Source organism: Penicillium atrosanguineum (assembly GCF_028827265.1).
Source record: "Penicillium atrosanguineum strain IBT 20685 chromosome Unknown utg000002l_segment0_segment0, whole genome shotgun sequence".
Classification (NCBI taxonomy): domain Eukaryota; kingdom Fungi; phylum Ascomycota; class Eurotiomycetes; order Eurotiales; family Aspergillaceae; genus Penicillium; species Penicillium atrosanguineum.
Window position 1 is genome coordinate 344,142 of NW_026623134.1, and position 27,345 is coordinate 371,486.

At 51.0% G+C, this 27,345-nt stretch overlaps 13 protein-coding genes across 13 annotated transcripts; 8 read left to right on the forward strand and 5 right to left on the reverse strand.

The window, feature by feature from the left end:
- Positions 1 to 103: 103 nt before the first annotated feature.
- Positions 104 to 1,160, forward strand: N7443_001862 (uncharacterized protein; the record flags this gene model as incomplete). Its single annotated transcript, XM_056881918.1, has 2 exons — positions 104 to 518; positions 583 to 1,160. The coding sequence occupies 2 exons, from the start codon at positions 104 to 106 to the stop codon at positions 1,158 to 1,160; spliced, it is 993 nt and encodes a 330-aa protein (XP_056743759.1).
- Positions 1,161 to 1,640: 480 nt separating this feature from the next.
- yth1 (cleavage polyadenylation factor RNA-binding subunit YTH1) lies at positions 1,641 to 2,405 on the forward strand (the record flags this gene model as incomplete). The annotated part of the gene is made up of 1 exon (XM_056881919.1): positions 1,641 to 2,405. The coding sequence occupies one exon, from the start codon at positions 1,641 to 1,643 to the stop codon at positions 2,403 to 2,405; it is 765 nt and encodes a 254-aa protein (XP_056743760.1).
- Positions 2,406 to 3,334: 929 nt separating this feature from the next.
- On the forward strand, positions 3,335 to 4,166 carry N7443_001864 (uncharacterized protein; the record flags this gene model as incomplete). Its single annotated transcript, XM_056881920.1, is given in 3 exon segments — positions 3,335 to 3,361; positions 3,414 to 3,991; positions 4,007 to 4,166. The coding sequence occupies 3 exon segments, from the start codon at positions 3,335 to 3,337 to the stop codon at positions 4,164 to 4,166; spliced, it is 765 nt and encodes a 254-aa protein (XP_056743761.1).
- Positions 4,167 to 4,752: 586 nt separating this feature from the next.
- On the forward strand, positions 4,753 to 6,804 carry npl4 (nuclear protein localization protein 4; the record flags this gene model as incomplete). Its single annotated transcript, XM_056881921.1, has 4 exons — positions 4,753 to 4,851; positions 4,922 to 5,052; positions 5,112 to 6,582; positions 6,652 to 6,804. The coding sequence occupies 4 exons, from the start codon at positions 4,753 to 4,755 to the stop codon at positions 6,802 to 6,804; spliced, it is 1,854 nt and encodes a 617-aa protein (XP_056743762.1).
- Positions 6,805 to 7,822: 1,018 nt separating this feature from the next.
- On the forward strand, positions 7,823 to 9,430 carry N7443_001866 (flavin-containing monooxygenase; the record flags this gene model as incomplete). Its single annotated transcript, XM_056881922.1, has 2 exons — positions 7,823 to 8,098; positions 8,159 to 9,430. The coding sequence occupies 2 exons, from the start codon at positions 7,823 to 7,825 to the stop codon at positions 9,428 to 9,430; spliced, it is 1,548 nt and encodes a 515-aa protein (XP_056743763.1).
- Positions 9,431 to 9,971: 541 nt separating this feature from the next.
- On the forward strand, positions 9,972 to 11,640 carry N7443_001867 (DUF2417 domain-containing alpha/beta hydrolase; the record flags this gene model as incomplete). Its single annotated transcript, XM_056881923.1, has 2 exons — positions 9,972 to 10,148; positions 10,210 to 11,640. The coding sequence occupies 2 exons, from the start codon at positions 9,972 to 9,974 to the stop codon at positions 11,638 to 11,640; spliced, it is 1,608 nt and encodes a 535-aa protein (XP_056743764.1).
- A 703-nt stretch (positions 11,641 to 12,343) lies between these two features.
- ppe1 (putative ribosomal protein/carboxylic ester hydrolase (Ppe1)) lies at positions 12,344 to 13,903 on the forward strand (the record flags this gene model as incomplete). The annotated part of the gene is made up of 5 exons (XM_056881924.1): positions 12,344 to 12,528; positions 12,634 to 13,166; positions 13,218 to 13,308; positions 13,378 to 13,631; positions 13,698 to 13,903. 5 exons carry the CDS (start codon positions 12,344 to 12,346, stop codon positions 13,901 to 13,903), a joined length of 1,269 nt encoding a protein of 422 aa, XP_056743765.1.
- A 143-nt stretch (positions 13,904 to 14,046) lies between these two features.
- Positions 14,047 to 14,818, reverse strand: N7443_001869 (peroxiredoxin-like family protein; the record flags this gene model as incomplete). The annotated part of the gene is made up of 3 exons (XM_056881925.1): positions 14,047 to 14,529; positions 14,582 to 14,622; positions 14,668 to 14,818. The coding sequence occupies 3 exons, from the start codon at positions 14,816 to 14,818 to the stop codon at positions 14,047 to 14,049; spliced, it is 675 nt and encodes a 224-aa protein (XP_056743766.1).
- Positions 14,819 to 15,397: 579 nt separating this feature from the next.
- N7443_001870 (flavin-containing monooxygenase) lies at positions 15,398 to 17,023 on the reverse strand (the record flags this gene model as incomplete). Its single annotated transcript, XM_056881926.1, has 1 exon — positions 15,398 to 17,023. One exon carries the CDS (start codon positions 17,021 to 17,023, stop codon positions 15,398 to 15,400), a length of 1,626 nt encoding a protein of 541 aa, XP_056743767.1.
- A 1,161-nt stretch (positions 17,024 to 18,184) lies between these two features.
- N7443_001871 (putative transcription initiation factor TFIID subunit) lies at positions 18,185 to 21,295 on the reverse strand (the record flags this gene model as incomplete). Its single annotated transcript, XM_056881927.1, has 5 exons — positions 18,185 to 19,229; positions 19,285 to 20,099; positions 20,156 to 20,199; positions 20,252 to 20,390; positions 21,119 to 21,295. The coding sequence occupies 5 exons, from the start codon at positions 21,293 to 21,295 to the stop codon at positions 18,185 to 18,187; spliced, it is 2,220 nt and encodes a 739-aa protein (XP_056743768.1).
- Positions 21,296 to 21,563: 268 nt separating this feature from the next.
- Positions 21,564 to 22,157, forward strand: N7443_001872 (mediator of RNA polymerase II transcription subunit 11; the record flags this gene model as incomplete). The annotated part of the gene is made up of 1 exon (XM_056881928.1): positions 21,564 to 22,157. The coding sequence occupies one exon, from the start codon at positions 21,564 to 21,566 to the stop codon at positions 22,155 to 22,157; it is 594 nt and encodes a 197-aa protein (XP_056743769.1).
- Positions 22,158 to 22,458: 301 nt separating this feature from the next.
- Positions 22,459 to 23,574, reverse strand: cap2 (F-actin-capping protein subunit beta; the record flags this gene model as incomplete). The annotated part of the gene is made up of 5 exons (XM_056881929.1): positions 22,459 to 22,532; positions 22,586 to 22,633; positions 22,686 to 22,955; positions 23,024 to 23,466; positions 23,546 to 23,574. 5 exons carry the CDS (start codon positions 23,572 to 23,574, stop codon positions 22,459 to 22,461), a joined length of 864 nt encoding a protein of 287 aa, XP_056743770.1.
- A 279-nt stretch (positions 23,575 to 23,853) lies between these two features.
- Positions 23,854 to 27,120, reverse strand: mph1 (3'-5' DNA helicase; the record flags this gene model as incomplete). Its single annotated transcript, XM_056881930.1, has 1 exon — positions 23,854 to 27,120. One exon carries the CDS (start codon positions 27,118 to 27,120, stop codon positions 23,854 to 23,856), a length of 3,267 nt encoding a protein of 1,088 aa, XP_056743771.1.
- Between the last annotated feature and the right edge of the window lie 225 nt (positions 27,121 to 27,345).

Here is a 27,345-nt window from a genome sequence, read left to right on the forward strand (position 1 = left end):
TGTAAACGAATTCTATAAAGTCAGACGAGGACAAGTGCCCCATCCACAATTTCAGACATCATCAACAGACACCTTCAATCAAGAGATTTCATCGAAAGAAACCATGGCAGCTGGATTGATATTCATTACTGGCGCATCTGGTTTCATTGGAAGCGCCACCGCTCTTGCGGCACTCAAGGCCGGATACAGACTGCGCGTCTGTCTTCGGAAGCCATCGGAAACTCTCGAGGCTGCTCTATCGGAGTATAGCCAAAACATTGAATATGTCATTGTCCCCGACATCACCGATGAGGCCGCATTCAAGGGGAAACTTGACGGTGCAGACTATGTTTTGCATCTTGCCTCTCCTCTGACCCACGGCATCGAGAAGGAGTCGTATTTTGGCCCAGCGGTGAAAGGCACCAATGCCGTATTGAATGAGGCTACCAGGGTCCCGAGTATCAAGAAGGTCGTTGTCACTTCATCAATCGCGGCTCTGATCCCATTGAATGGTATTCCTGAAGGTGGAGTCATTAAAGGTCGGTTTTTTACAATAAAGTTGAATACTGGCAGCTCACGAGGCTTACGATTATTTGCTTTTAGAGGACAACGACTGGGACTTTAGCGTGGATGAAGCCGCCGATTTCACAGATCCCAGCAATCCTGCTGGAACAGCTATGAGACTCTACCGCGCATCCAAGCTGCTCGCAAATAACGCCAGCTGGGAACTTTGGAAGACTGCCAAGCCTCATTATGCTTTGGTCACTATTCACCCATCGTTCGTCTTTGGGCAGAACCTTGTGCAGACTTCCGCCGAACAAATTAGTTCCTCTTCGAATGGACTACTTTGGGGGACAATCATGACCGGTACCCCATCTGGATCAGTGACTGGTGTGCATATCCAAGATGTGGCAGAGGCGCATGTTAAAGCTCTGAACCCGGAAATCGCCGACGGCTCGAAGTATCTGATATCCGGAAACAAGGCAACATGGGGCGATGTGGCGCATATTGTGAAAAAGCACTACCCCAATCTGGGAGCCAAAATTTCAGCAGATATCGAGGGAAGTTCCTCCCCGACTGACACCACCAAGGCCGAGAAAGACCTCAAGATTGAATGGCGCTCTTTGGAACAGATGGTACGGGAGGTCGTGGATCAGCAACTGGGGTTTGTCAATCATTAAACCTGCGCGATTAGAGAAGGAGTGATAGGTAGCCAGACTGAGGGGATATTCCGGATGTTCCTGAAGATACAGCTCCTACTACTCTTCCCGGGTGTAATTAAAGAGGTGTTTGAATGGAAATTTGGAAATAAGCGCAAAACCTGTCTAGAGAGGAAACCCTCCTTGATCGGGCTGCTACTAGGATGACTCGAATTATTGAACACACGAATCTTTTTAGACTGATTCCAGTAGCTTTAAATGAAAGTGATTCAAGCACAGATCCAATAGAGAGGATGCAAACATGACAAATACAGCCTGATTTCTAAGGCGGCAAAGAACCGTCTCCGAGCTTCCATGTCACGATTCAGGCCTTCATCTTCCACCTCTTGGCTCTGGTGTGGGAATATCTTCTTTCGCGACTACCTTTCTTGCTGAGGATATCCACCCTTCCCAACCGAGTATCAAATATCGAAGCCTATCTGCTTTGATTCCCAGACCAACATGTCAGCCGATGTGCAAAGCGCGGCCGCGCGCATTTTGGATGCTGAACCCACGCGAGACCCGAGCTACAACGACTTTACCTTCGCTCCTTTCCTCCGCAAGAGCTTTGGCTTTGGCCTCGCCACCGATGTCCCCGTTTGCAAAGCCTACAGCGAAGGCCACTGCCCGCTGGGACCGGCCTGCCCAGACCGTCACCCAACTCCCTCGCGCGTAACCACATCCACTACCACTGCCTCCGGGTTGGCACCCTCCACGACACACGGCTCGCTTGTCTGCAAGCATTTTCTGAAGGGATTGTGTAAGAAGGGGCTGAAATGCGAGTATCTGCACGAATACAACCTGCGCCGCATGCCGGAATGCCAGTCTTTCTCGCGATCGGGATACTGCCCTAACGGCGACGATTGCCTATATCAACACGTCCGCGAGGAGGCTCGCCTACCCCCATGTGAACACTACGATCGAGGGTTCTGCGAATTGGGTCCTCTTTGTGCCAAGCGACATGTGCGCCGTAAACTCTGCAAATTTTACCTTGCCGGATTCTGTCCTGAGGGCAAGACCTGTGCCGATGCGCACCCCCGATGGACGGAGAACCTACCACGACCGACAATGCGGACCGAGAAGACCGAGGAGGAGCTAGAGCACGAACGAGCACTCATTCGAGAGGAGCAAGAGCGGGAGAAGGAGCGAGAGCGCGAATGGCGGAGTGAACGCGGGCGTGGTGGTGGCTTCATGCGCGGACGCTATCGCGGGAGAGGAAGGGGTTGATTTTGTCTCTAAGACCGACCACGAAGGGTGGCCTTGCATTTCCACGGTGCGAAGGGGTGTTTGTCTTTTCTGGCGCGAGAGCATACTGATGTCCTTTATACTGACGGTCCTGGGTGGCCTAGTCTCACGATACCCATCTCCTTCATGACAACATGCAACCAATTATATCAAAATGAGTGCTGAGCACGTACTTCCAATGTCTCGATCGGTTCTAGTTCATTCCGTAAATTTCTACATATGGCGACGGCGTGTACAAAACTGGTCAGGGGCGAGAACCAGCCACAAAGTCAATTGGCCAGCCCCTTCGCAAGTCTTTCGCAGGTCGCATTGCATTACTACAGTATTGCAGTATTGCATGAGACCCGAATCCCAAGGTTGGCTCCACAGGGTCCATAGAAGCTTCATCTTCTCAAAGCCGAGAATTTGAAAGCATCTCAAGAACGCTTGGCGTCTTGAGTCATGACATCATGTCAGTGTAGTGTAGTATACAGTACGTTGAATACATATATCCGACACGGAAGAAGAGCACGTAATCCAACGCTAGAGAGGCGATCAGCTCTATTACTGCAGGGGAAATTAAAGCCCACGGCTTCCCTGGCAACGTGGAGCCATGGGAAGCCCATGGAGACCCATTTGTCAGAGATCGGTCAGACTCGACTAAACTCGACTAAACTCGATTAAATCCGTATACAGCAGGGTGGGCCCGAGCGGGCCAATAGACGGCTCGTATTGCTCAGTCATCGATGACTGATTGCATCTAATGGTACCCAGGAAACTTTGCTATGCTTTGCTAATTCTTAGACAGTTGGCATGCAAAGTTGGGAGGGGGGATTCTGGTGTCAACTCTGGTGGGGCTCGACTATTTAACCTCGCCTCCTCCGCCCTTGCTACACTTCTCTTCATCCCAATCCATTACTCATACATTCACCATGGCTCCCAAGGTTGCTATCGTCTTCGTACGTTTGCCATTGATATTCCCTCGGGTTTCCCCTACTAATAACAGTGTAGTACTCGCTGTACGGCCACATCCAGAAGCTGGCCGAGGCTGAGAAGAAGGGCATTGAGTCCGCCGGCGGCCAGGCCGACATCTTCCAGATCGCCGAGACCCTCTCCGACGAGGTTCTGGCCAAGATGCACGCCCCCGCCAAGTCTTCTTACCCCATTGTTGGGCCCACCGACCTCCTGGAGTACGATGCCATCCTGTTCGGTATTCCCACCCGCTACGGTAACTTCCCTGCTCAGTGGAAGACCTTCTGGGATGCTACCGGCTCTATCTGGGCCACTGGCGGCTTCTGGGGCAAGCACGCTGGTGTCTTCATCTCCACCGGTACCCCCGGTGGTGGCCAGGAGTCCACTGCTATTTCCGCCATGAGCACCCTCGCCCACCACGGCTTCGTTTACGTCCCTCTGGGCTACAAGACCGCCTTCCCCCTCCTCACCAACCTCGACGAGGTTCACGGTGGTAGCCCCTGGGGTGCTGGTACTTTCGCCGGTGCCGATGGATCTCGCCAGCCTTCCGCCCTTGAGCTCCAGATCGCCGAGGTTCAGGGCAAGTCCTTCTATGAGACCGTCTCCAAGGGTAGCCAGTGACTGCATGGCAGTGCCGAATCGAAGCCCGCGGATTCGGCTGCTGGGGCCGGACAAACTGCAAAGAAGACTGAGCAGCCTGTCCAGCGTCAGCAGGGTACCCAGGAAGCAGCGAAGGAGAAAAAGAGCAGTGAGGGACCGTGCGGTCTTCCCAAGAAGTGTGCTATCATGTAATGGGGACTACACATACTTAACTCGCTCTTTCCTTCTTTTCTGTTCTTGAGGCGTTCCCGGGCGTTCCGAAATTTTGACGATGACATGGATACATTACTGTTTTCTGGTGAGGGAATTCTAGATATCTCAATTAAAGATTTTGAGAATACTCGTCGTTGCTTGGTAGCTTTTCTATTGCGGATGATTACTCAGTAATCGTAGGACATCTGGGGAGCTGTGCATCTTAGCCCATACTGCAGGCCAGATCCACCTCATGCTGTAGAATAGCTCGTGGAAGTTTCGTGTCCTGAGCCCATCTTCCAGAAAATATCTCCCAGGTTGTGTTTTCTACCAAAGAAAACGACGTCCGCGGGGTAATATGATTACCAATCTTACTCGCCCTTCGTTGCCCGGCCCCGCACGGTGTATTGTCATTGCATAACCATACCGCCCGCCGGCCAGTCACGTCACAGCGAGAAGCTTCCTGGCAGCTTCACTTCAACAACTCCGCGTTATGCGTCTTCAGCCTTATACTTGAAATACCTCATATCCCGCTCTCACTTTCCCTCGCCATTATCTCATCTTTCTTCCACCAGACCAGCTCACCATGGCGTCCCGGCCGATTCTCCTGCGGTTCGAGAGTCGGAACGGCCAGTTTCGCTTCACTGTGAACCCGCAAGACCTCTTTCCCTCCCTTCAGCAAAAGGTAGTTGCCTGTCCCAGTTCTATGAAGCTCAGTTTGGCTTCACACATGACTTACGCTTCACCGATTCTAGATTCTGGAGCACCTACCGTCAGATATCGAACCGTCATCCATCACGCTGTCTAATCGCCCGATAGGCACCGGCGGTGAGGAGAGAGTATTAAAGGCTCTGGACGGAGTCTCGATCGAGCAAGTCGGTCTTAAGTAAGTGCGGATGGAACCGGCCCCGACGGATCACATTGCTAATTGTCATGGTTTGCAAGGCATGGCGATAAGCTCTTCCTTGGGTATCAAGAGCGCGCTGCACAGCAAAACGGCGCCTCCAACGGCCTCACATCCACCAACACCACCACCGAGCGCCGGCTGAATGGAACTTCGGTTCCGCAGGAACAGACCGTACCAATCCGCGCGCAACCTACATCTCCCTCGATCAATATTAAAAACCCATGGGATGTGGTCAAGCAGTCACCCTTGGACAACCTGCTGGACAAGACCGATGGAAAGATTAAACGGAAACAGGATCAGAGAATGTGCAAGCATGGTCCACGGGGTATGTGTGACTACTGCATGCCGCTGGAACCATACGACAAGAATTACCTCTCCGAGAAAAAGATCAAACACCTTTCCTTCCATTCCTACCTGCGGAAAATCAATGCCGCTACCAATAAACCCGAGGCTGGGAGCTCATATCTGCCACCGCTTCAAGAACCATTCTATCGAGTGCGGCGTGACTGCCCATCTGGACACCCGCAGTGGCCAGAGGGCATTTGTACCAAGTGTCAGCCCAGTGCCATCAGCTTACAACCCCAAGAATTCCGCATGGTCGACCACGTGGAGTTTTCCTCCCCTGATCTCATCAACTCACTCCTCGATTTCTGGCGCAAGTCCGGATCCCAACGACTAGGATTTCTGTACGGAACATACGAAGAATACAAGGAGGTGCCGCTGGGCGTCAAGGCAGTCGTCCAGGCAATTTACGAGCCTCCGCAGATGGGAGAGATTGACGGCGTCACGCTTCATGATTGGCATAACGAGAAGGAAGTGGACGAAGTGGCGAGCCTTTGTGGGTTGCAAAAGGTTGGAGTTATCTTCACGGATCTCCTCGATGCAGGCCAAGGGGATGGCTCCGTGATATGCAAACGACATATCGACTCCTACTACCTGTCATCTCTCGAGATTGCTTTTGCTTCGCGTCTCCAGGCCCAGAACCCCAAGGCAACCAAATGGAGCCGCACTGGGCGCTTCGGCTCCGACTTTGTGACGTGTGTGCTCAGCGGAGATGATACAGGGGCCATTGCCGTGAGCTCCTACCAGGCGACCGTTTCCGCAGTGGAGATGGTTCGTGCCGATATCATCGAGCCATCGGCAGACCCCACCGTGATGCTGGTTCAATCGGAGGATGATGACGACCTGGGCAGCAAGACCCGCTATATTCCCGAGGTTTTCTTCCGCAGAATCAACGAGCACGGTGCCAGTGTCCAGGAGAACGCAAAACCAAGTTTCCCCGTCGACTTCTTGTTGGTGACCCTCACCCATGGTTTCCCTACAGAGTCTACACCCCTTTTCACCAACAGTCGCTTCCCCATCGAAAACCGCGAGGTCATCGGCGAGAGTCAGGAGCTGCGACATGTGGCCCAACAGCTTATGTCTCATGGAGATCCCGACAAGGCCATTCAAGGCGTTTCTGACTTCCACCTCTTAAGCTTCCTGCATGGTCTCTCCACATTCAGCAAGGTCAGCTTCACTTCATGAAAGGTCCCAAGGTAATATCCAGTTTCAGTACTAACATCGAGTCAATTACAGGACGAGGAAGCTCTTCTCTGCCGAGTCGCTAGAACTCATGCCCCCGCCGATGGAATGCAGCTATTGAATACCCCTGGATGGGCAACCTTGATGACAATTCTTCAGGAGAGTGGTGAGCGCCCCCCTAAGCGCCCCCTGGCCTTCGGCGGTTGATCCGTCTCGTCACAATTCCCAATCTGGGAAACGACGACTCGCTTCACCCGCTGCCCATATTCCCCGCTCTATCACTCCCAATTCCGACGGTGAACAGCTAGCTAAGAGGTTCAAGGGAACTAGTCTAGAGTGACTTGGTTCTATCCGCCATCACGTCACCATTTGAATCGCTCCGTCTGATCCCCGCTCGTGTCGTTTTCCATCATCTCAAGTCATGGCGGTCATCCCAGATTGACATGCACCACATCCTCGAACTCTTTTCTTGCAGGCACCCCCTATTTCCTCGTATACCCGAACTTTTCTCGATGGTGTTGAATGAGTTGATGGTTAGCGGCAAAAGCAAGAAGGTGATATGACTAGGCGCCGATATTTCTGACATCACCATGGGCATTCTCTTACGGCTTCATGACTTGAAACGCCTTTGCATTCATTGCTATCATGACAGCTCCACGGCATAGCAAATGTGTTCTCGGTCCATCCAGGTAGCTTTCTAGATTTAACCCTTTCAAACACTATCTTTTAGTACGTAGACTGAACAATTAGACTGAAGGCCACACTTTATCTTAAATTGGCGGAGATCTTCCTACCCTTGCACACACGATGTAAATATAGAGCCCGAGCAAAAAGATATCCCCAGAAACCCCTAAAGGCTGTGATTTCTTTGGTCCTTCTCAACGTCTTCCTAGAAATTTCTTAGATATCTGTAGACATATTTTTGCTCCTTTCCGGCATACCCTTGAATGACCCTGTTGATGAAGGCAGCATTTTCCAGGTTTGGGATTAGGAAGTTTGGTTTTGCAGTCGCCCTTGACGTCATTCGCAGGGATATAAAACGTGGTGGATAATTGATTGCACAACTTGTCGGATGATCCATAAAAACGTCATCCCGTTTATCCTTGTAACCAGACGCTATACTTCAACATAAACCTTGCTTTTGTATTATCCTAACTGCCCTTTTCCCCCTTTTCTTCTTTCTAAGTCTTCGACTTTAGATGCCTAGCAGCCTTTTAACGTGACCATGGCTCAGTCATTGTTTACTCTGCTCATTACGAACCCCTTGCTCTATCTTTTCTCCACCTTCTACGTTATTGCTCAGAATTTTGTTGCCTGGATTCTAGGACCCTCAAGGTCTCCATCGAATCGCTTTGATAAGGGCTTACCAAAGAGAAAGATCGCTATCATCGGTGCCGGCTTGACGGGTATCTCATCAGCGGCGCATTGTATCAGCCATGGCTTCGAGGTGCAAATATTTGAGGCACGCGGGAAAGAGAAGGGATTAGGAGGTATTTGGAGTGTAAGCTAAACTGATCGCTGCACGTGCATCTTTTTCCAATCGGTCGCTCATCATCACTAGCGCGTCAACTCTACATCTGCATTGCAAATCCACAGCATCATGTATCGGTTCCACCCAACCGTGCGATATAAACACGCATACCCCAACCAACACGAAATTCGCGACCAGGTCGTCGATCTGTGGAAACGATATGGATTAGAGAAGCGCACCGAATTCGGAACACCAGTCACGTCTATTAAAAAGGCAAAGTCATCTGGCAAGTGGGTTATCAATGACCACCCAGAGAAATACGGGAGCTTTGATGGCGTGATTACAGCCGTCGGGGTTTGTGGAGACCCTAAAATGCCCTCTTTACCAAATCAAGATCAATTCAAGGGTATTATCTGCCACTCGTCAAATCTCGATGGCAAGGACATCAAAGGGAAAAGAGCTCTCATCGTCGGAGGCGGTGCAAGCGCAATTGAAGCACTAGAATTTGCGGTCCATTCCGGAGCCTCTGAGATCGATGTTCTTTCGCGATCGGATAAATGGGTCATTCCGCGCAATATACTGGTACAGTCTTTGCTGGCCTGCAACATCTGGGGAGAGGAGACATCTTTGGCGTGGGTGCCTGAGTGGCTCCTTCGCAAAGTTTTCTATCGCGGTCTAGAGGATATTGCACCTGAGAGTGGCCTGTTTACCACGACTCCCATGGCAAATTCCGATCTTTTCAAGCTCATTCGAGAAGGCAAAGCACGTTGGCTACGTGGTGATATCCTGTCAGCGCAAGAGGATGGTATTATGTTCAATCACCGATCAAAGGATGTACCCAAGGGTGGACCTGGCCGCGAGAAAGTCGTTCCAGGCGATATCATTATTATGGCTACTGGTTTCAAACGACCATCGCTCTCGTTCCTTCCCGACGACGTCTTTGAGGATGATTACTCCCCTCCTGACTGGTATCTCCAAGTCTTTCCTCCCAAACACCTCAGCATCTGCGCCAGCAACAGCACCTACGTCAACGCTATTGGAACAGTCGGAAACGTCCATATCGGAATCTATACGCGGTTCTTGCTTATGTTTCTGACTGATCCGCTCACACAGCCCACAGAGGGCCGAATGAAGACCTGGATAGATTTCACTCGCTGGATGAAACAGGGAGCACCGCCTGGAGCGTTCGATTTCTTTACATACACGGAGCTGCTCTACTGGTTCGTGTTCCTTGTAGTGATCAATCCGTTCCGCTGGAAGTGGGCGGTCTTCATTCTTTTCGGCATCGGGCAGACACTTCCTTTGGAAATTGTTAGGGAAGAAGAGGCTTTCCGCAAGAGGTTGGGAGACCAACGCAATTGAGAAATGGCCTTGCGATAGTTGAACACATTTTTATGAATAAAGGTCACTATTTACTCCATGTGTCTCTTCCCCGGGGTAGCGGAGACATTAGTCAACACTGGAACCACCTTGCCATTTGGGAAATCAACATTGAACTCGTGAAGCCCAGCTGCCATCCGTAAGACAGTGAACAATAAAAATTATCCCTTCCTATGCCTTCCTTGATAAGTGTAGCCTTCGAGTTTGCGCCTGAATTATTAGGTAGGGAACGTCTCTCTCCAAATTCTCTCCAAATTCTAAGAACTTTGGTACTTGATCTCAAGTCTCAAAAAGCATACAGTACAAGCAAGAGAGTCGGCACAAATCAGACTCGGATTGACACTTATCAAGCCAAGCAGTAAAACAAAGAAAAGCTTGGAAATATAGTTTGTGCCAAGGGGGGGTCAATGACGTCAGTCGATCTTATCAAACAGGGCGTCGATCCCCCATTGTTACCGCGAACACCTGCAACCTCAGTCAACCTTTAACCTACAAATCTGTCCAGGTACAGCTCGCAGACAAAATGAGCTCTTTCTGGGCTCGGAAGAAGGATGACACGAACAGGCCAGAGGGCACTTTCCAACGCCAGGATGAGAACGACCACGAGAATGACCCTACGGAGCACCAGGAACCTACGGAGCACACAAGCCTTCTTTCTCGCAATAATAGTCAAGGGTACTTGAGTCCAGATGATCCAGCTGTAAGTTCATTCCTGATAAGAGAAATGTTTATTCACTGGCGGATTTAACCCCGAATCATAGGTTTCACCCTACAATTTATGGACTGTGCGCGCCGTGCGCGGCCTCTCCCTCTTTGCGCTGGCCGTCAGCTTCATGTGGTGGACTTTTCTTCTTGTGTCTATCTTCGTCAGTCCGCCACTGATGCATTCGCGTGGCTCGGGATTCTTCGAGTTCGCATATACGACACTGGCGACCGGTTATCTCGTGCTGGGACTGCTCTTTTTCGCCGTTCCCTCCAAGGCGATGACCATCTGGGGCATTGTTCTTTCGACTCTGCTACTGGTGGACATGATTATTATTGTCGCAGTACCGGGCCTTCGTTACGAGGAAGGGTGGGTTGGTATAGCTTCAGTGGTGTGGGCAGCTGTCATATCCATCTACCAGATTGTCCAGAATCGGGCTGTGGCATGGGGTAAGCGTGAGGAAGAAGAACGACTCACGGGTCGAGAAGAAACTCGTCGCTCGCTACGGGAATGGGCTGTTGTTCTGTTCGAGACAATCATCTTAGCTATTATGACCATCGCTACTGTTTTGTTCACAGCGACTCTGATCCTCCGTGCTCGGGATGTTTCCCTTGAAGCTCCCGGTCGTCGGTACTCTGTTCATGGGGATACCTATCAGGTCCACCTTGCCTGTGTGGGAAACCGCACCAAAAATGACAATGAACCGACCATTCTTCTCGAGGGAGACTGGGGCCCTGTTGAGCACAGCCTGCAGCCTTTTATTGATGACGCATACCGTGCGGGTGCTATCAACCGGTACTGTTACTGGGACAGACCGGGACTGGCATGGTCGGACAATGCACCATCTCCCCATTCTGCGGGAATGTCCGTGGATGTCCTCTCGGAGGCTCTTGCTCTGGCCGAAGAGTCAGGACCTTGGATCGTTGTCTCGGCTGGAGTTGGTAGTCTTTATTCGCGGCTCTTTGCCAGTCGTCACCTTCTTGAAGTCAGCGGTATCTTCCTCATCGACCCACTTCATGAGTCTTACCTCCAAGATGTCGGAAATCCAGGACGTGGATTTATGCTGTGGCTTCGTGGTGTCACTTCACCGCTGGGTTTGGACCGCCTGGCCGGTGCCATTGTGCGTGGTCGCACCCGAGAAGATCGAGTCGTCGGCCGCTCCGCCTATCAGTCTGGCAAGTTCATCAAAGCCAAGCTACAGGAGAACCTTGTTGCCGTCACAATGACAGCAGCAGAGGTGCAGTCTGCTCGGCATATTCAGATGGGGCAAACACCTCTGGTTATCGTGAGCTCTGGACAGGAGATGCGAAAGGACCCCGAATGGGCTACTCGGCAGGAGGATCTTTCCACAATCACAAACACGCTCCTCGCTTGGGATGTTGTCCATGACGCACCGCATGAAGTCTGGACTGTTGGAGAGGGCCGACAAGTATTGGAGAAGCGATTGCGAGAAATTGTGCAGGACAGCCAGGCCCGTCGGCCGTATTAAGGTCGATTGATCTGGTTCGAATGATGAACTGGTCGTGTTCAATATTCCTTTGGTTACACTTACTTATACCGAATTTCGAGCTATTGATATTTAGAGCTTTGACTTGGCGTTCGTGGTTTGGCTGATTTTGGCCTGATGCTACTTGAAATTGAGGATACCAAGAGAGGCTGAGACTAAGCCTCGTGTATAATGAGCATTCGCAGTATACTAAATCTCTTCTTACCTGATTGAAAACACGAAGACGCGATAATCATCTAGGAAGGATTGGTCTCGCATTCTTCGAGGTGACCGCCACGGCACATCTATAGATCTTCCGAGTTGAGGCAATCACAAGGCGTAGAGAGTTATTTCCTCAATAAATTCAGAATAGCAAAAAGCCGCTATCTTGAAGAATCAAGCCAGTTTAGAATTTTAAAAAATCGCATCGTCTTGTCAGACCTCTCAAGACCCTTGGTAGTCTCGTTCACTGCCCCATCAACACCGGTTCTTAGTCAGCACATCATTTGAGGCCTTGACGTCCTATCTCATCCCATTCATCTCGGAACTTACTCTTTGAGGTACATGTGATTTCCCTAATCAAGGACACCTGCCATAATTTTTCTCTGCAGGAGTCAAGTTGCAGGCAAGTGGTCAATTCAGCCCCTATACGGCACTGTTGACCGCTCCTTTGATCGACGGGACTTTGGAGTCCCCACTTGTATTCATGAGCGAGCTCCGGAAGTCCTTCGCCAAGTCCAAATTGGCCAAGCTGCCCCCGGACGTCCCCATGTTTGATCCAACGTTTGATGAGGCCCGGGACGAGGAGGTATCTTCAGCCTCTTCAGCCTCGTCTACGGGAACTCTGATTCCGTCACCGACGCAGCATCTGTTTGCCCGAAGAAGCCAGGGGTCAGTTTCTCCCTTCCATCCCAACCCTCTCGTGGAGGACAGAGCCTGATATCTTGATATACTGCGGGGTGGTCTGCTTGAGCTGTCAAACTAACAAAAGTACAGCTCATCGCAATCACTGACATGGACGGATTTCTTTTCCCAAGAATTGTTTCTGTCCCAAGAAATTGACGATCTCAACATCATTCATCATGTATACGTGACTCCACCGGCCAATTCAGGCCCGCTCTTTGTTATGCATCATGGTGCCGGTTCATCCGGTCTGTCGTTCGCAACATGCGCCCATGAGATCCGAAAAATCCTGCCGAAAGCGGGATTCTTGTCCATTGATGCCAGAGGTCACGGCCGAACGGTTATGGCCCCAAGTTCCGAAAAGCTAGACCAAAAAAGTCCTTCAACTGCTTCCGCGGCCCAGACTGAGGCTGGTGGTCAGGTTGAGCTCGATTTGAGTCTCGAGACTCTCAGCCAGGATCTAGTCTACGTGATTCGTCAGACGCAGGTCAAATTGGGATGGGAGAGCTTACCAGATATTGTGCTCGTTGGACACAGTTTGGGAGGCGCAGTCATCACAGATGTAGCCAAGAATGGCGAGCTTGGGCCGAAAATACTGGCATATGCAGTTCTGGATGTCGTTGAAGGTAGGATCTCACTTCATCCCTGCCCAGTAACTTTCGATTGACACGTCTTAGGCTCTGCGATGGATGCTTTACAGAGTATGGAGAAATACTTATCCACACGGCCTATGCGTTTCCCCTCACTAGCATCGGGAATAGAATGGCAGTATGCGATGATCCCTGAACGTAGAGTTCGCCCGGCCGTTGCATTCAAGCGACTAATATATTCTCACAGTACTCGTTCACGCACAATTCGAAACACAACATCAGCTCGGGCATCTGTTCCATCTCTATTATATGAGGAAAGCGAACCTTCTGACGAGTCTCGCCCTTGGGTGTGGCGCACAAACCTTTCAGCCACAAAGCCGTTTTGGGAAAACTGGTTCATTGGTCTTAGCCGAAAGTTCCTCGATGCGCGGGGTGGAAAGCTTTTGCTTTTGGCTGGCACAGATCGGTTGGATAAAGAGCTAATGATTGGGCAGATGCAAGGTATGTCAATGACTCTCTCGACTCTGCTCTGACTCCTGAATGCAAGCTCATATTATCTATCTACAGGAAAATATCAACTTCAGGTCTTCCCCGAAGCAGGTCACTTTGTCCAGGAGGATCAGCCCACCAAGACAGCGCAGGTACTAGTCGACTTTTACAGGCGTAATGATCGCAGTGCATTGGTGCTACCGCCCAAAGTAGGAGACATGCAGGCTGCAGCCGCTATGAAGAAGGGAACCGGTGCAGCTGACAGGAATAATCAATTAAAATAGATCATGGATTCCATTTCGCCGTGGAGGATAAACTAAACACTTTGCGCATGGATTTTAAGGGTTATTGGCATTCTCTAAGCTCATAACCAGCATGATAAAGGATAAAGAATCACCTGCTTCTGGAAAGACAATAGTATGGGTACCTAGTTCTTCATTTGCAGCACGCTGCCCTCCGAGTCAAGAACGCGTGCCACTGCCGGAATCGACGAGTGGTCTCGCGTGTTGGTCATGCGGTGGCACCACGTAACCTGCTTGTCGTCTTCGCCCGTAGACTCAAATAAGAATTCCCCGCCATTTTGACTGGAATCACCCGCCTTGGTTATGAGCCCATTGGAAACGTGCCTAAGGGATTGAGCCAGCGAGTCCGCGACGAGGCGCACCATGCCCATGCGGAAATATTCTGGGCGCTCTCCCAGAGCGTACGAGGTGATCAAGTCCAGATCCGCGTAGAGCTTTCTAGTGGGATCGGCGTAGATGGGGAACGGGCAGCCCGTTTCCTTGGTATAGTGATCAATAAGAGCCGGGCCACCGCATCCTACTAAGACGATGGACGTGCTGACTGGCAATTTAAGCAAGTCTTCCGGCTTCATCGATCCTGCAAGGGCGCGAACGAACTCTTGGCAGCTCTGTCATGGTGAATATCAGTCAAGTATACCATCAAAAGAGGGGGAAACTCACCCCGCAAAAGAAGTGACGAATAAAGATCACTAGGACGCGATCTGTTGATGCAGAGCCAGCATAGAGGCTCTTAAATGTGTGCTTACTGCCCTCTTTATCCAGCACAGTGTAGTCTTCGATCTGGCGAAGTTTCTCTGCTGATGGGCACTTTTCTGCTGCCAGATCCTTGGGATCGAGCTTCGTCTCGGTCACTGGTGACTCCGCAGGATTTGCTTCATTCGGTGCCGATTCAGTCATGTTGAATGAGATATGGAGAGTTGGTAACTATTTAGGTGAAGAAGTGGTGCGGGGTGAAAACTTACAGCAGTGAGCCCAGCGTCGTCATGCGCACCCTAAAACACCATAGTAATGCGATAGATTACAACATCGAATCGCAACAACAAGAGGCTAATGTAGTATTATCCTAAAGCACTACGCTTCTTATATCTTATTAAGCCTATGATTAAGACCCAAAGACATAACAAGACATCGTAGTCAAGAAATATATCTGTGAAGTTCAAACGACAAAAAAATACATGGTATTCTATGGTAATGCAATAAAATCAGTCTTTAAATTGCTTCAAGTTCACATACAGCATTTCTAATACTTATAATTAGTACCATACATAATACAAAGAGAAGATAACGCTTTGGTGTTGAGATATAAGTGTTTAAATAATCGCATTTACTATGGTGTTTTGAGCTGCGCAGCTGGCTTACCGACCACGTTACCCTCCTAGTACTCCTAGAGGCTATACGAGAAGACAAAACAGCATGAAAACCTGGCAATTTGAATCTGAATAAATATATAGAATCAAGCTGATCTGAACCGAAAAATTAACGGCAAATGAAGAGCTTCTCCAACTTCTCAAGAGCTTCCCCGCACAACTCACGATAGCGCGGGATTCCACCGATATAGTAGAGCATCTCCACCGGTTTACCGGGGATATTCGCGCCCATGTACCATGAGCTGGTCTTCGGGAACAGAGTCAAGTTCCCGAGTGCATAGACCTCTGTTCGCCAAGTCTCCGCTGATGTTTCCAAAGGATCTAGCGACCTGGTGCCGCCCCTTTCCATCTTCTTTACCAAGTCACGAATGTGATTAGCTTGGAACTCTATGAAGACAGGTCCATTGGTGAATGGCGTTGGCGCTTGAACACCATATGGAAGGAACATGTTAGGGAACCTGGGCACCATCAGTCCCAGGTGTGTTATGACGCCTTCTTTCCAACGCTCTGCAAGATCTACGCCATTGAGATCTTTGATGTGCATCTTGGAAAAGCCGCCTGTACTTGAGTTGAAACCAGTCGCCATGCCAATCACGTCGACCTCGTATAGTTTCCCATCATCCGTAAGAATGCCTTCAGGCGTGATTTCCACGATCGGATTGGAATTGGTATCCACGAGATGGACATTAGGGGCGTTGAACTGCTCATAATAATTGTATTCCAAAGAGGGACGTTTCGTGCCGAATGGATGCGGTGGCTGCAGGGGCGCCAATAAGTCACGTTTGACTGGATCGTGGAGTCGCGCGCGAACTCGTCTAGCCCAGATGTCGTAGGTGGCCCGGTTGGCTTCGGGATTCATAAGAGCGTCACTAAATGCACCGACCCAGAGGTTGAAGCCGCCTTTGTCATAAAGCTGGTTTAGAGCGGCCTCTGCTTCTTCCGTTGTAAAGTCCGCGAATGCCTTCGTCGGGTATGAAGTATGCATTCCAGACCAAGTCTCCCACGCCTGAGCAAATATCTCTGGGGTTCCATCCTGCATCTGACGCTGTTCCTCGGGGTCGAAATTATCCCTATGCATCGGTAGGGCAAAATTGGGAGTTCGTTGGAAAACCACCAGCTCGGCGGCCTCTTTCGCCCACTCCTGGATGATCTGGATCCCAGTTGCACCTGTCCCAATCACCGCCACACGCTTCCCCTTCACGTCAACTCCCTCTCGGGGCCATTGAGAAGAATGATGTATCGTGCCCTTGAAGGAATCAAGACCCTTCCAGGGTGGGACCCACTGTTGCTCGGCAAAGCCAATTGCGGGAATGAAGTACTTGGCTCGGACTGTTTTTCCATTCTCAGTCTGAATGGTCCACTGGGCCTCGTCCGGGTTGAAGGAGGCAGCATTGACACGCGAATTGAAGATGCAGTCTTTTTTGATGGAGAGAACTTGATCGACATGATTGAAATAAGCCTGCAGCTCCTTCTGGTCTGGATAGGGTTGGCTCCACTTCCACGTCTGATAGACCTTGGCCATAGCAAACCCATAAACCGGAGCAGGTGAATCAACACGGGCACCGGGGTAGACATTATTATTCCACACCCCACCGAGACCAGTGCCCGCTTCGATGATCTTGACATTCAGACCCAGCTGATCTCTCAATCGTTGAAGAACGTAGATGCCAGAGAAGCCAGCGCCAACAATCACAGCGTCCACCTCTATCGGATCTCCGTTCTGGGGAGTAGTCATGGTATCGGAATATGGGCTGAAGGACGTAGCATGAAGCTGCAAGTCTAAAGACAGTCAGTCGTCCTCCGTTTTATGTGGCGACCAGCTCGGGTGGAGACAGCTCCATTTGCTGCCCATTGAGTGACCTGTGGGGCCGTAGACTGTCGGCGGGGAACCGAGGCCAACGAGGCGGAGCAGATGCCCATGCCGCGGGGTCTTCATTGCGCCCACGGATCATACGTCTCAGATGCAGTGGAGAAATGCGGATCAGGTACTTCACCAAGATTCGTGGAAAATCCAACCTTGGACGCCTGAGCAAGGGGCGGGGTTCTTGGTGCCAGTCCACTGACTCGGGCTGTAGGGCCGTTACTATGTATACCCCGGCCATATTCTGCAGCGGAAGATATCCTGTCGAGCTTTGAATCTAATATGCCCAGGGAATGGTGCGGGCTTGAAGCTTGGGTCGTAGAGGGAATCAGCTTATGCAGGCACCGGTGGGCCACGACGATGTTGCAGGTGGGCTTGAATGCATAATGCGGTGACAATTCTGATTTAGGGAGGGCGGCTGATTGGCATGGGAAGTTGACCTTGTACAAGTGGTTCAAGTGTTGAATTGAAACTGACACAAGGCTAGCAGTCCAGGGGCTGATTACTCCTAGAAAGAAGCTGTATGTCACACCGCCGGGTGTTTGGCCTAGTGAGGAAGACGCTGCGCAAGTGGATTTTGTAAAAGATTTTAGTTTATTTTATCTAGCAAATACTTCTCTCTAATCTAGCGGCACAACTCGATGTCACCACGATCATGTGCCTGATACGTGGGAAGGAGGCCGTTGTTCCGTGACTAGCTTCGCTAACGCTTAGCTATGATTTCATCAAGATTCGTTCAATTAAGCTCTAGTTAGATCGTGCTTCCGAGTACCAGTCTATCCACTCGCGCTATAACCTATTCGTGAAACTTCACAGATGAGGGCTAGCGTGGAATCAATAAACCATCTCAAGAGAACATAAGAAATGAGTTCACGGCTTATTTTTGTATAAACAACCGAGCGCCAGCCACCCAACACCTATCATTAGAATTCGGATTCCACATCTCAGAACAAACAACAGAAATTATTTTGAAAATGCATGCAAATAAAGGAAAGAAAACCGGGGTATCTGCGCCAGAATGGAAGAACGAAGCACCTAAGGAAGATAGGCTCCGCCCGCAACGACCAGGTTCATATTCGTGAACTTGACCTTGTAGACCGGGCTCTTCTTGGTAGGGAACGCGCTGATCTGATCGGGAGAGACGACAACGTCCTTGCCCTTCTTCTTCTTGCTCTGGCCAGCGGCGGGAGCGTTGGAAGCATCCAGTTTGGTACCGGCGCCTCCCTCGCTGATCACGCGACCTTGGATGGAATCCTGAGGAGCAGAGACATCCCAGACACGGACGGTGCCGTCGGCACCTCCAGAGACCAGCACGCTGGACTCGACGCTCCAACTGAGAGACCAGATACCCCCCTTTCCATGACCCCGCATGCGCTTCAGAAGACGACCAGGAGCCAAGTCCCACAGGAAAATGGACCCTTGGTCGTCCGCCGAGGCCAAAAGCTTGCCATCCCGGCTACACTCCATGGCAGTGATGTTGCCGGTGTGGCCGGTGAACATACGGACGGCGTTTCCGGTGGTGACGGCCCACATGCGGACACTGTGGTCGGAGCTGGCAGTAAAAACATAGGCAGAGTTGGGGTGGAAACAGATGCAATCTACATCCTGGTCGTGTCCGACAAATATACGCTGCTGACGAGGGTGATCGGTCACCCAGAGACGGGCAGTCTTGTCTGCACCTGCCGTAGCGAAATAGTGACCAAAGGGTCCCCATGAAATGTCCCAGACCGGGCGATCATGGCCCCTGTAGATGACCATGCACTGCCACATATCGAGAGACCACAATCGGATAGTCTTGTCAGCCGAAGAAGAGAGCAACCAGCGAGCGTTAGTGGGAATGCGATCCTCGTCAGAAACATTTTCTGCCTTGCTGGCAGAGGGTGCAAAAGAAACCGCATAGACGGGCCCGGAATGCCCGATGAGGCGGCGAGAGTTGGATGGCGGGAGATCATGCAGCTTATCAAGGTCGGGGTGGGCCTCTTCGATGTTTTTTCCATCGAGGCTCCAGATACGAATGTAAGACTGCGAGAAACCAGCAGCCACGAGCAAATTGTCATCGGAGAAATCAAGGCAGTTGATACTGTTAGCTGGTTAGCGGGGGGTAGTCAAGATGATTCAAACAGTGCTAAACCTACCTGTCATAGGTATTGTGGAAGGTGAACATGCACACGCTGACACCAAGACCTACACCACCAGTGCGACCTTCGAGTCGGTATCGATCCCGATTCTCCTTGACCTTCATGACCTCGACCGCCACATCACGAGCAGTAGAAGGTGGGAAAGGAATATCGTTTCGGGTAGGCGCTTCCTCGTCCTCCTCTTTTTTGATCATGTGGTCAAATTCCTGCACCAGTGTGTTGCGACCGGTGATAGGAGGCTCCTTCTCGTCTTCCTCGGCGAGTTCAGCGCGAACATCACCTTCCAGCGTTTCCTCCATCGGCATCTTTCCGAGTCGAAGTCGTGGCAGGGTTCCAGCCATAGCCGGGTTGTCACCGGTGTAGGCCGAACCGGGATGATGACCTGGGATACCCTCATCCTCTGCAGGGAAAGTCTGACCGGCTCCAATCTGGCCCAGCATTGCAGCGAAACTGAATCGATCGTCTGCGGCTCGGTCCATGGTTTTAACAGTGCAATAACTGCTCAATATGGCGTTCATCACGGAGCCTCCCTCTTTCTCCTTGCTTTCGAGGAACTGAAGGAGGTTCGTGTAAGCGGGGTTACTCAGGACGACTCGGTATTTGTTGCCGCGGTAGAGCTTAGCAGTGGAATTGTCCTGAGCATGCTCCGGCAGGCTGATAGGCTCAAGAATACGAATATCATCCGTGTGCTCCGGAAGGAACATGTTCTTGTTGGCCTCGAAGAACTGCTTGGCTTCATTGGTATACAACGAAGTAATCATGTTCAAGAATGAGTAGACGAACAGCGGCCAGAGAACACGGCGCAGCTCAGGCTGTAAATTGATAATTAGCATCACTTGCTTCTGATGAAGATGTGGTGTTCCCTTACCTTGTACAGGTCCAGATTCTCTTCGACCCAGGTCTTCAGTAGATCTATATCGGGTGTTAAAAAAGAATTCAAATTATCTTATGGGGGGCTGCTCACCAAATCCTGGCTTGAATTTGGGGCGAGCATCCTCTCCCAGAGGGGGCAGAGGGCGTCCGTCAATCTCTTGGTTGGCGGACTCCATGCGAAGCATAGCTTCGGTGCGGCTGTAACCTTTCTTGGCCAGATAGTCGATAACCTAATTGACATAGACTTGTCAGCCATTGTCTCTCAATCTTCAACGTAATTGAACGGACGGTTTGGTTAAGGTTTTTGGTTACAGGTTGATTGGGGGAAGTTTGCGATGAAGAGGGCAATGGCCTCTCCGGGGATACGGGTGCGTGTGATGATAATTCAAGCACTTGGGGAGTCTTTGCTGGCGGAGTAGGGGATGGCCCAGATGGCTCGACCGGGCATGCCACAGACCGAGACTTCCTGAGGTTGTAACGCTTTCTAGGCATGTTGCAAAAAGGGCAAAGAGAAAACCAAAAGGTGAAACAGCAAATAGAAGATTTCAGGACAGAAAACGAGGGGTATCAAGTAAACGCGCGAGGACGCTAGAAGGGACGGTTTTCTGGTTTGGAAAGCAGCTCATTCTTTGCGTCGGCTTCGAAGTATTGTCCTTTTCAGGTCACCACTTTCTCCAGAGAACGGCCTCAGGTTGGGTCCATCATACAGCCAGCTCACCGTCTCATCGTCTCGCCGTTCAAGGGTCATTGCATCTCACAAGAACAGGAACTTCGGGTAACTCCGAGCTCGAAATCAGAGAACACACCCATTGAAGCTCTCACTTCACAAAAATGTGAGCTCTTCCATGAGGAGAAGTGAATTATGGCTAAATCCGACGCGAAGACATTATACAAAGCGGTGCTGCAGCCGTAGCCAATATGTATGCAAATGACGGGGCTGGCGCAGGATGCAACTCACAATCTGATTCAAGTTTTGTTGTGACATGGGACTGCTTTGCCCCTGGGTAGGTGGCTGATGCACCGGTGTGCCCGACAAAGGTGGTTGCGACGACATGGGCATGCCGCCTCCATTCGCACCAGGACCCAGGCTGCCGCTGCGCGGCGCCGGGCTTGGAGCGCCGCCGGGCGCGGACATAGCGATTCGATCAGACGTGGGATTCAGTTGGGTGTCAGAGAAGTGGGCGGTTGCGAGAGAGAAGGATGACGAGAGTTAAAAGGCACTTGATGAGCGTGGGGCCGTTGCGCGACGACAATCGTGATATTGGAAGGTTCGTAAGGTCGGAGCTTATTCAGCTCCCCGGATTCCACACGTGATGAGCCTCACCATTCACTTTCCGCCAACTACAATTTATTTACAGAACACTCTTACCTTGCAAGTCTCACCGTCTTACAAAGCTGGCGTTATGAGCGAAGAATCTTCACCGTCGGCGAGCTTCACATCCGCGGAGCGCATCCGCCAGCTCAACGAGATCGACCAAGTAGGGCAACTAAGCCCCAACCCACAATTACATCGACAGCAGGCTAACCCACGGCTTAAACAGGATGTCGCAAAGCTCATTCACTCTGCGGGTCTAGCAATTCAAGCCCTGACCAATGCAAAGCCGAACTCTTCTTCCTCCGAAATCCCAGGTGGCTCCCTCGATTCCCACAAGACGCAATTCAAAAACGCAACACAGCAATACTTCGCTCTCCTCTCCTCAATTGATGTTCGGCTACGTCGCCAGGTCTACGCTTTAGAGGAATCTTCTGTTCTGGCGCCGGATCCGGTTGGGCGAGCAGGCGATGCAACCACCGGGACTGCAGGAGCTGCGGGGTCTGCTGCCTCGAATTCTCTGGACATTAGCTGGCTCAACAGCCGAAAGGACACGGTCGGCAAGGACAAAGAAGCTGAATTGTGGGCTGCTGCGCGGCACTTTGTAGAACAGCTGGATAAGTCGGCGGACGGGCAAAACGACCCCAGCAAGTCGAACGGCGATTCTGAGATGCAGATGGATTAATGGGAATTTGCTGGCTGGGTGGCCGATTGATTTTCAGCAGTTTTATGACTGATTTTGCACCTTTGATACCCAAATACGCGGGCGGCAGCTGGTCTCGATAGCAATACACGTCGATTGCTTCCATCTAATAATCTATCCAGAAGTAGCGGACATTCAACATTGTCTCTGTCTCAATTGTATGTGGACGGCCATTTGCATGTTCACAGAACTAAAACTATGCATGAAATAACGCAGCAACGGCCGTCTATATTGGACTCCCTGAGCCAATCGACCTTGGAAATGACGGTGCTGTAACAAGAATCTACTTCTGCATGGACTTGATCATCTCCAGTTGCGTCGCACGGTCCCGATTTGTCTCGGACAACGGCGCCAGACCTGATGGTATAATTAGTATCCTGAAAGAACACAATAGTAAGGCAAGAACCTACTCCGAAGCTCACCCACAACATCCTTGGCCTTACCGAAGTAAACCTCCTCTGTGAAAGGGTCAGTATCCATCGCACCACACCGCCGTATCGAAAGACATACGTAGCAAGTTCCGCATCTTGAGTTCCATATCCTCAACCAGTCTGCCCACATTAGCGATATGGCTCGCATCCGACTCAACGGGCAAGTCAGCCTCAACCTGGCGGGTCATGTTGCCGCTCAGGTCCATCTCGCCGAGTGCCTGGTTCTCATTGGCCAGGTGCAGGATCACGGTACTAGTGAGCTTGTAGTGGGACATGCGTGCCCGATCAGTGGCCTCAAAGACGTGGATGCTGTCCCATTCACCGGAGCTCTGGGAGCCAGAAGTCACCCCTGGAGAAGAGAAGGTCAGCCATCAATCGAGTCTCAGGAACAATCCCTTCAGATCCGAAAAGATATACCCTTTTTCAACAGAATAACACCGGCAAATCCGTCGTCCAGATCCCAGAAGTACACGCTGCCAACACCGCCCTCGTAGTAGAGCTCACGGTATACGTCAAAGGACTCGTTGGCCGCAACTTCGAGCTTGCGCACCCGCTCGCTGGGCACCGTTCCGTCCTCGAGAGGAGGGTCAAACTCGTTGCTCCATGGTGATCGGTAGCTATCGCCGTCGCGGTTGTAGTCACAGAGCAGGTAGTCACGGCTGGTCTGGGGACATTTGCGTATCTCCAGGGGCTGATCAACAGAGGAAAGGAGGTCTTCGGTGAGGTCGGGGACAATTGAGGTAATGGACTGGAGGTTCTTCTTGGTATCACGGGGATTCAGGCGCCGAAGAAGATCGCTAGGCGTAAGGTGGTCAGCTTGGGTGTCTCTCCGTGCAGCTGAGGCGGGGTCGCCGCAAGGCCTCGGATTGCCGGGCTGCCTGTTCTGGTCGTCGGGCGGACGAAGCTGAGGAGGGTGTGCTCAAGGGACAAATAACTTACAGCGCGCTATCGAACTGTGTATCAGCCATGGTGGGGGTGGAGGGGTTGGGTTTGTATACTGTTCAGATCTCCGGACGGCGGTGTTGACGGAGGTGCGTGTGTGTTGCGGGCCGCGGGTGGCAGCAGTATGTCCACCATCCATAAAAAGCAATATAGGGAACACTATGTAAAGCGTTCTACGAGATTTGAACACTTAAAAATGATCCATCTATTTCCCTGGTCATGATGTTCTATACACAATGCAAAGTTCGATGGGCCCCAAGGCTAGTGGCCGGTGTCATCGAAATAGTTCAGGGCGTGGCTGTACTTCAAAATATCCATGAATCGTCCTCGCCGTCATCCTCAATCTCAATGCGAGGATTGTGGGCCTTATGAGCATTCTGAGCCTTAGCCTTCGACGCGCTACTCATGAGCGTGTTTATGTCAGGTAGATCAGAGTCAGAGTCATCATCGAACTCGCTAACAAAGAGGGGAGATGACCGTCTAGGTTGGTGATCAGAGTCTGGAACTGCGACTCGGCGAGAAGTCCAATCCTTCGACGGTTTTGTTGATTTATTGCTGACTCGATGCTCTGTTGTTGATCCACTTTTAGGTTCAATGGGTTCGCGAGCCAAGATCTGCTTGTAATAATGCTCGCAGTCAGGTCCAGCCTGGTTCATCTTTTGTAGAGTCTGGATCATTCGCCGGGTAAGGGAGCCATGCGGAACAGACTTGATTGGTCTCGAAACAAGCTGGAGGTGCGGAAATGCATCATTTCGCGGGACGCTGATGTATTGTGGCGATGTGTCTCCGATGTTTTGATAGCGCCGTTCGAGATCTCGCTGTTCTTGATCATTGAGAACCACTTCGTCCAAAGATGGGATATCGACTGGTTCTGGTGTAGGGGTTCTAACTCTCTTCTTGGGGGTAAGCTTTTTCGCCTTGGCCTTGCTAAAACTTGCTTCGAGTGTTGATGCGCGAGTAAAGCCAGTGTCCACATCATCAGGCATATTAAATTTCTTCGGTGGTCGTTTAGGCGCACGTCCTTTGCGCTTTGGCTCGGGCAGCTCTCGCTGTGAGTTCTCTTGGGGGACATCGATGATCCGCTTGTCGGCCACTGGACGTACTCCAGCAGGTAAGATACGAGCAGATCGATCGTCGTGAAATGTAAATCGAGAGCCACTGGCTATCATCTGTTGCATCTTCTCATAGTTGTCCTTGGCCTTGACATAGGAATCTTCCTCTTTGCCCTTCATAAGGAGCAACGTAATGTTTCCGGCTCTCTTACGGCCGGTTCGACCCATTCGCTGCAGCATGCGAATCGGCGATGCAGAGGAGTCGTAACACACGATGAGATCGACCTCACCAATATCCAACCCTTCTTCACCAATGGACGTGGCGACGATAGTGTTATATGTGCCCTTCTTGAACTCTTGGATGATCTTAAGTTGGGTTTTCTGATCCATCCCCTCTGAGCCCTTGGCGCTACTTTGGCCCACGAAAACATGCGGACGGATCATAGGTTCGTATCTCTTCAACACCCTAGTCACTTCTTCGGCGCTGTCACGAAAATGTACAAAGATCATGACTCGCGTTCCTGGTTGACTGTTGCCATCGATATTTTCTTTTCCTTCGCCCCTATCCATGAAATGATTCAGGATTACGGACTTGAGATACTCCAATTTCGGGTGGCCAATAAACTCTGGGTTCTTGGACCAGGGCTCGAGATGGCTGATAAGCTTCTTGAAACTCTCGTCCTGGACAACTTGTTTCTGCCATTTGCCGCTTTTCTGTCCGTCGGTATTCGATTTGAAATGTTGGATGTGGCGATAGAAAGGGACGATTCCGTGGAACTTCAACAAGTCTATGGCATGAGCCAGGCTTGCAAGGACTGTGAAAATTGCATTGACTTTGCCCTTGAGACCAAAGTTGGCATTTCGGCCGGCATCGGACGCCATCCATTGTTGTCTTGCCTTCGTAAGACCGAATGCTGTCAAACCCATTGGATCTCTTCCCCAATACGCATTCATTGTTCGAAGTTGTTCCACTAGAGGTCGCAAAGTCGTTGATAAAAGGTCCATGCAAAAGAGCATCTCATCCGAATTTTCAAATGTCTCAATTTCGATATTCCGAGAGTGGACGTAGTCCCGAATATCAATTGAATTCTCAGTGCGAATTTCCACTCGTGAAATGTCGAGGCCATCAATAACCGCCTGTACTGATTCCACGGTCGAGCCAGGCGTAGCAGTCAGCGCGAGAACACGGAAACTCTTGTTGAACCGTCGCAGGAATTTGACCACTTCGACATAGGCGTAGCCGCCAGTAGCACGATGCGCCTCATCCACGACCACCAGGACAATGCGCTTTGGATCTGCGATTCCGGTCTTCAAGTCATTGATCAATGTTTGGGGAGTCATGAAAAACACTCGCTTCGATTGCCACTCTTCTGCGCGGATGCCAGGCGATGCACCTCCAGTAAGCATTGTAGTCTGGGATCGTGGAATCCCAGCAATATCCAGACATGCTGTTACCTGCTGGGAGACTAGTGGCTTCGTGGGGGCCACGAAAATGATCTGAGAGTCCTTGGTCCATCGAAACCAATTGAGCATAACCGTTGCCGCAATAAACGTCTTTCCCAACCCAGTTGGCAAGGCTACCAGTAAATTGTGATAAAGGCCTTTCTGGGTGATATTAAACTGGTAATCACGGATATTGCCCAGGTTTGTTGGATACCACCATTTGTCGAGCGCATCTTTGTTCAATTTATGATGTGTTGGGGGTTCGACTTTCTCAGGTGGCGCGAAGTCTTCTTCTCGTGGCATAGGTGGTTCGTTCTGGATGGCCATGCCAAAGAGTGTGGTTTGTCGGAGATGCTGCGGTCGATTTGGCGGTCTCGAGAAGCTCGATTCAATTGTAGGGAGTCGGGCTGGACGTGCAACCGGCGACAGAGCTGGCGAAGAATCGAACGCATCGTCCGGTATGTCCTCCAACTCGAAAGAGACATCCATGGAGCCGTTATTTTGCTCATGTGAAGACACAGGTTGAGGTGGGCCTGTATGTTTCGATATACTAGGGTTCTCTGCAGTCCTGAATGACTTCTCCTCTTCAAAGGCGTCTAGCGATGCTGCCAATGCTGCTCTCAGCTCTTCCTCCTCGTCGGAGTAGTGATTGGACTTTCTCCTCGTCGCATTCGTCGAGGCAGGAGGAGCAGGAGGAGCCATAGGTAGAGGTGGCGGGTCAGGATCTGGCTTTTTCCACCGAGGGCCGCGAATCCGCTCAGGGCTAGAGCCAGGTTGTGTGAGTTGCGTTACAAACATGTTCTCCTGCAAGTTGCTTTTTTTGGGTATGAAGCTCCGAGACTTTGATCGCCGGTCTTCATACGCGTCAGAGGATTCGCGATAGTTTGGTAGATCCTCGTCGAAATCAGAGAACGAGTCAGTCTCGGAAACATTCTCTTCGTCATCATCTTCTTCCCCGCGTGAGGGGAGTTGCACTCGACGCCGTTTGACAGGGCGAGGGGGCGCACCGCCGTCGGAGGTACTGCGCTCTACAAAGTCATCATCGAAGTATTCTGACTCGGAGTCTGACGAAGGCATTGCGCCGAGAGCAGCCAACTGCTGATCTTGCGCTTCCTCGCGAAATCATCTCTCTCTACCGATCGTCGCGTCGCGACAGTCGCGAAGTCATGTGACTCCGATAGAGTGTGCTTGGCTTGTTTGCACTGTATGGAGTGCCTCTCGAGGTTTCTATTTTTACTTCTACTTCTACGTCCTTCAAGTCGTCTACTTCAGTCTTTGAGTCTATCTCTGCGGCTGTCGTTA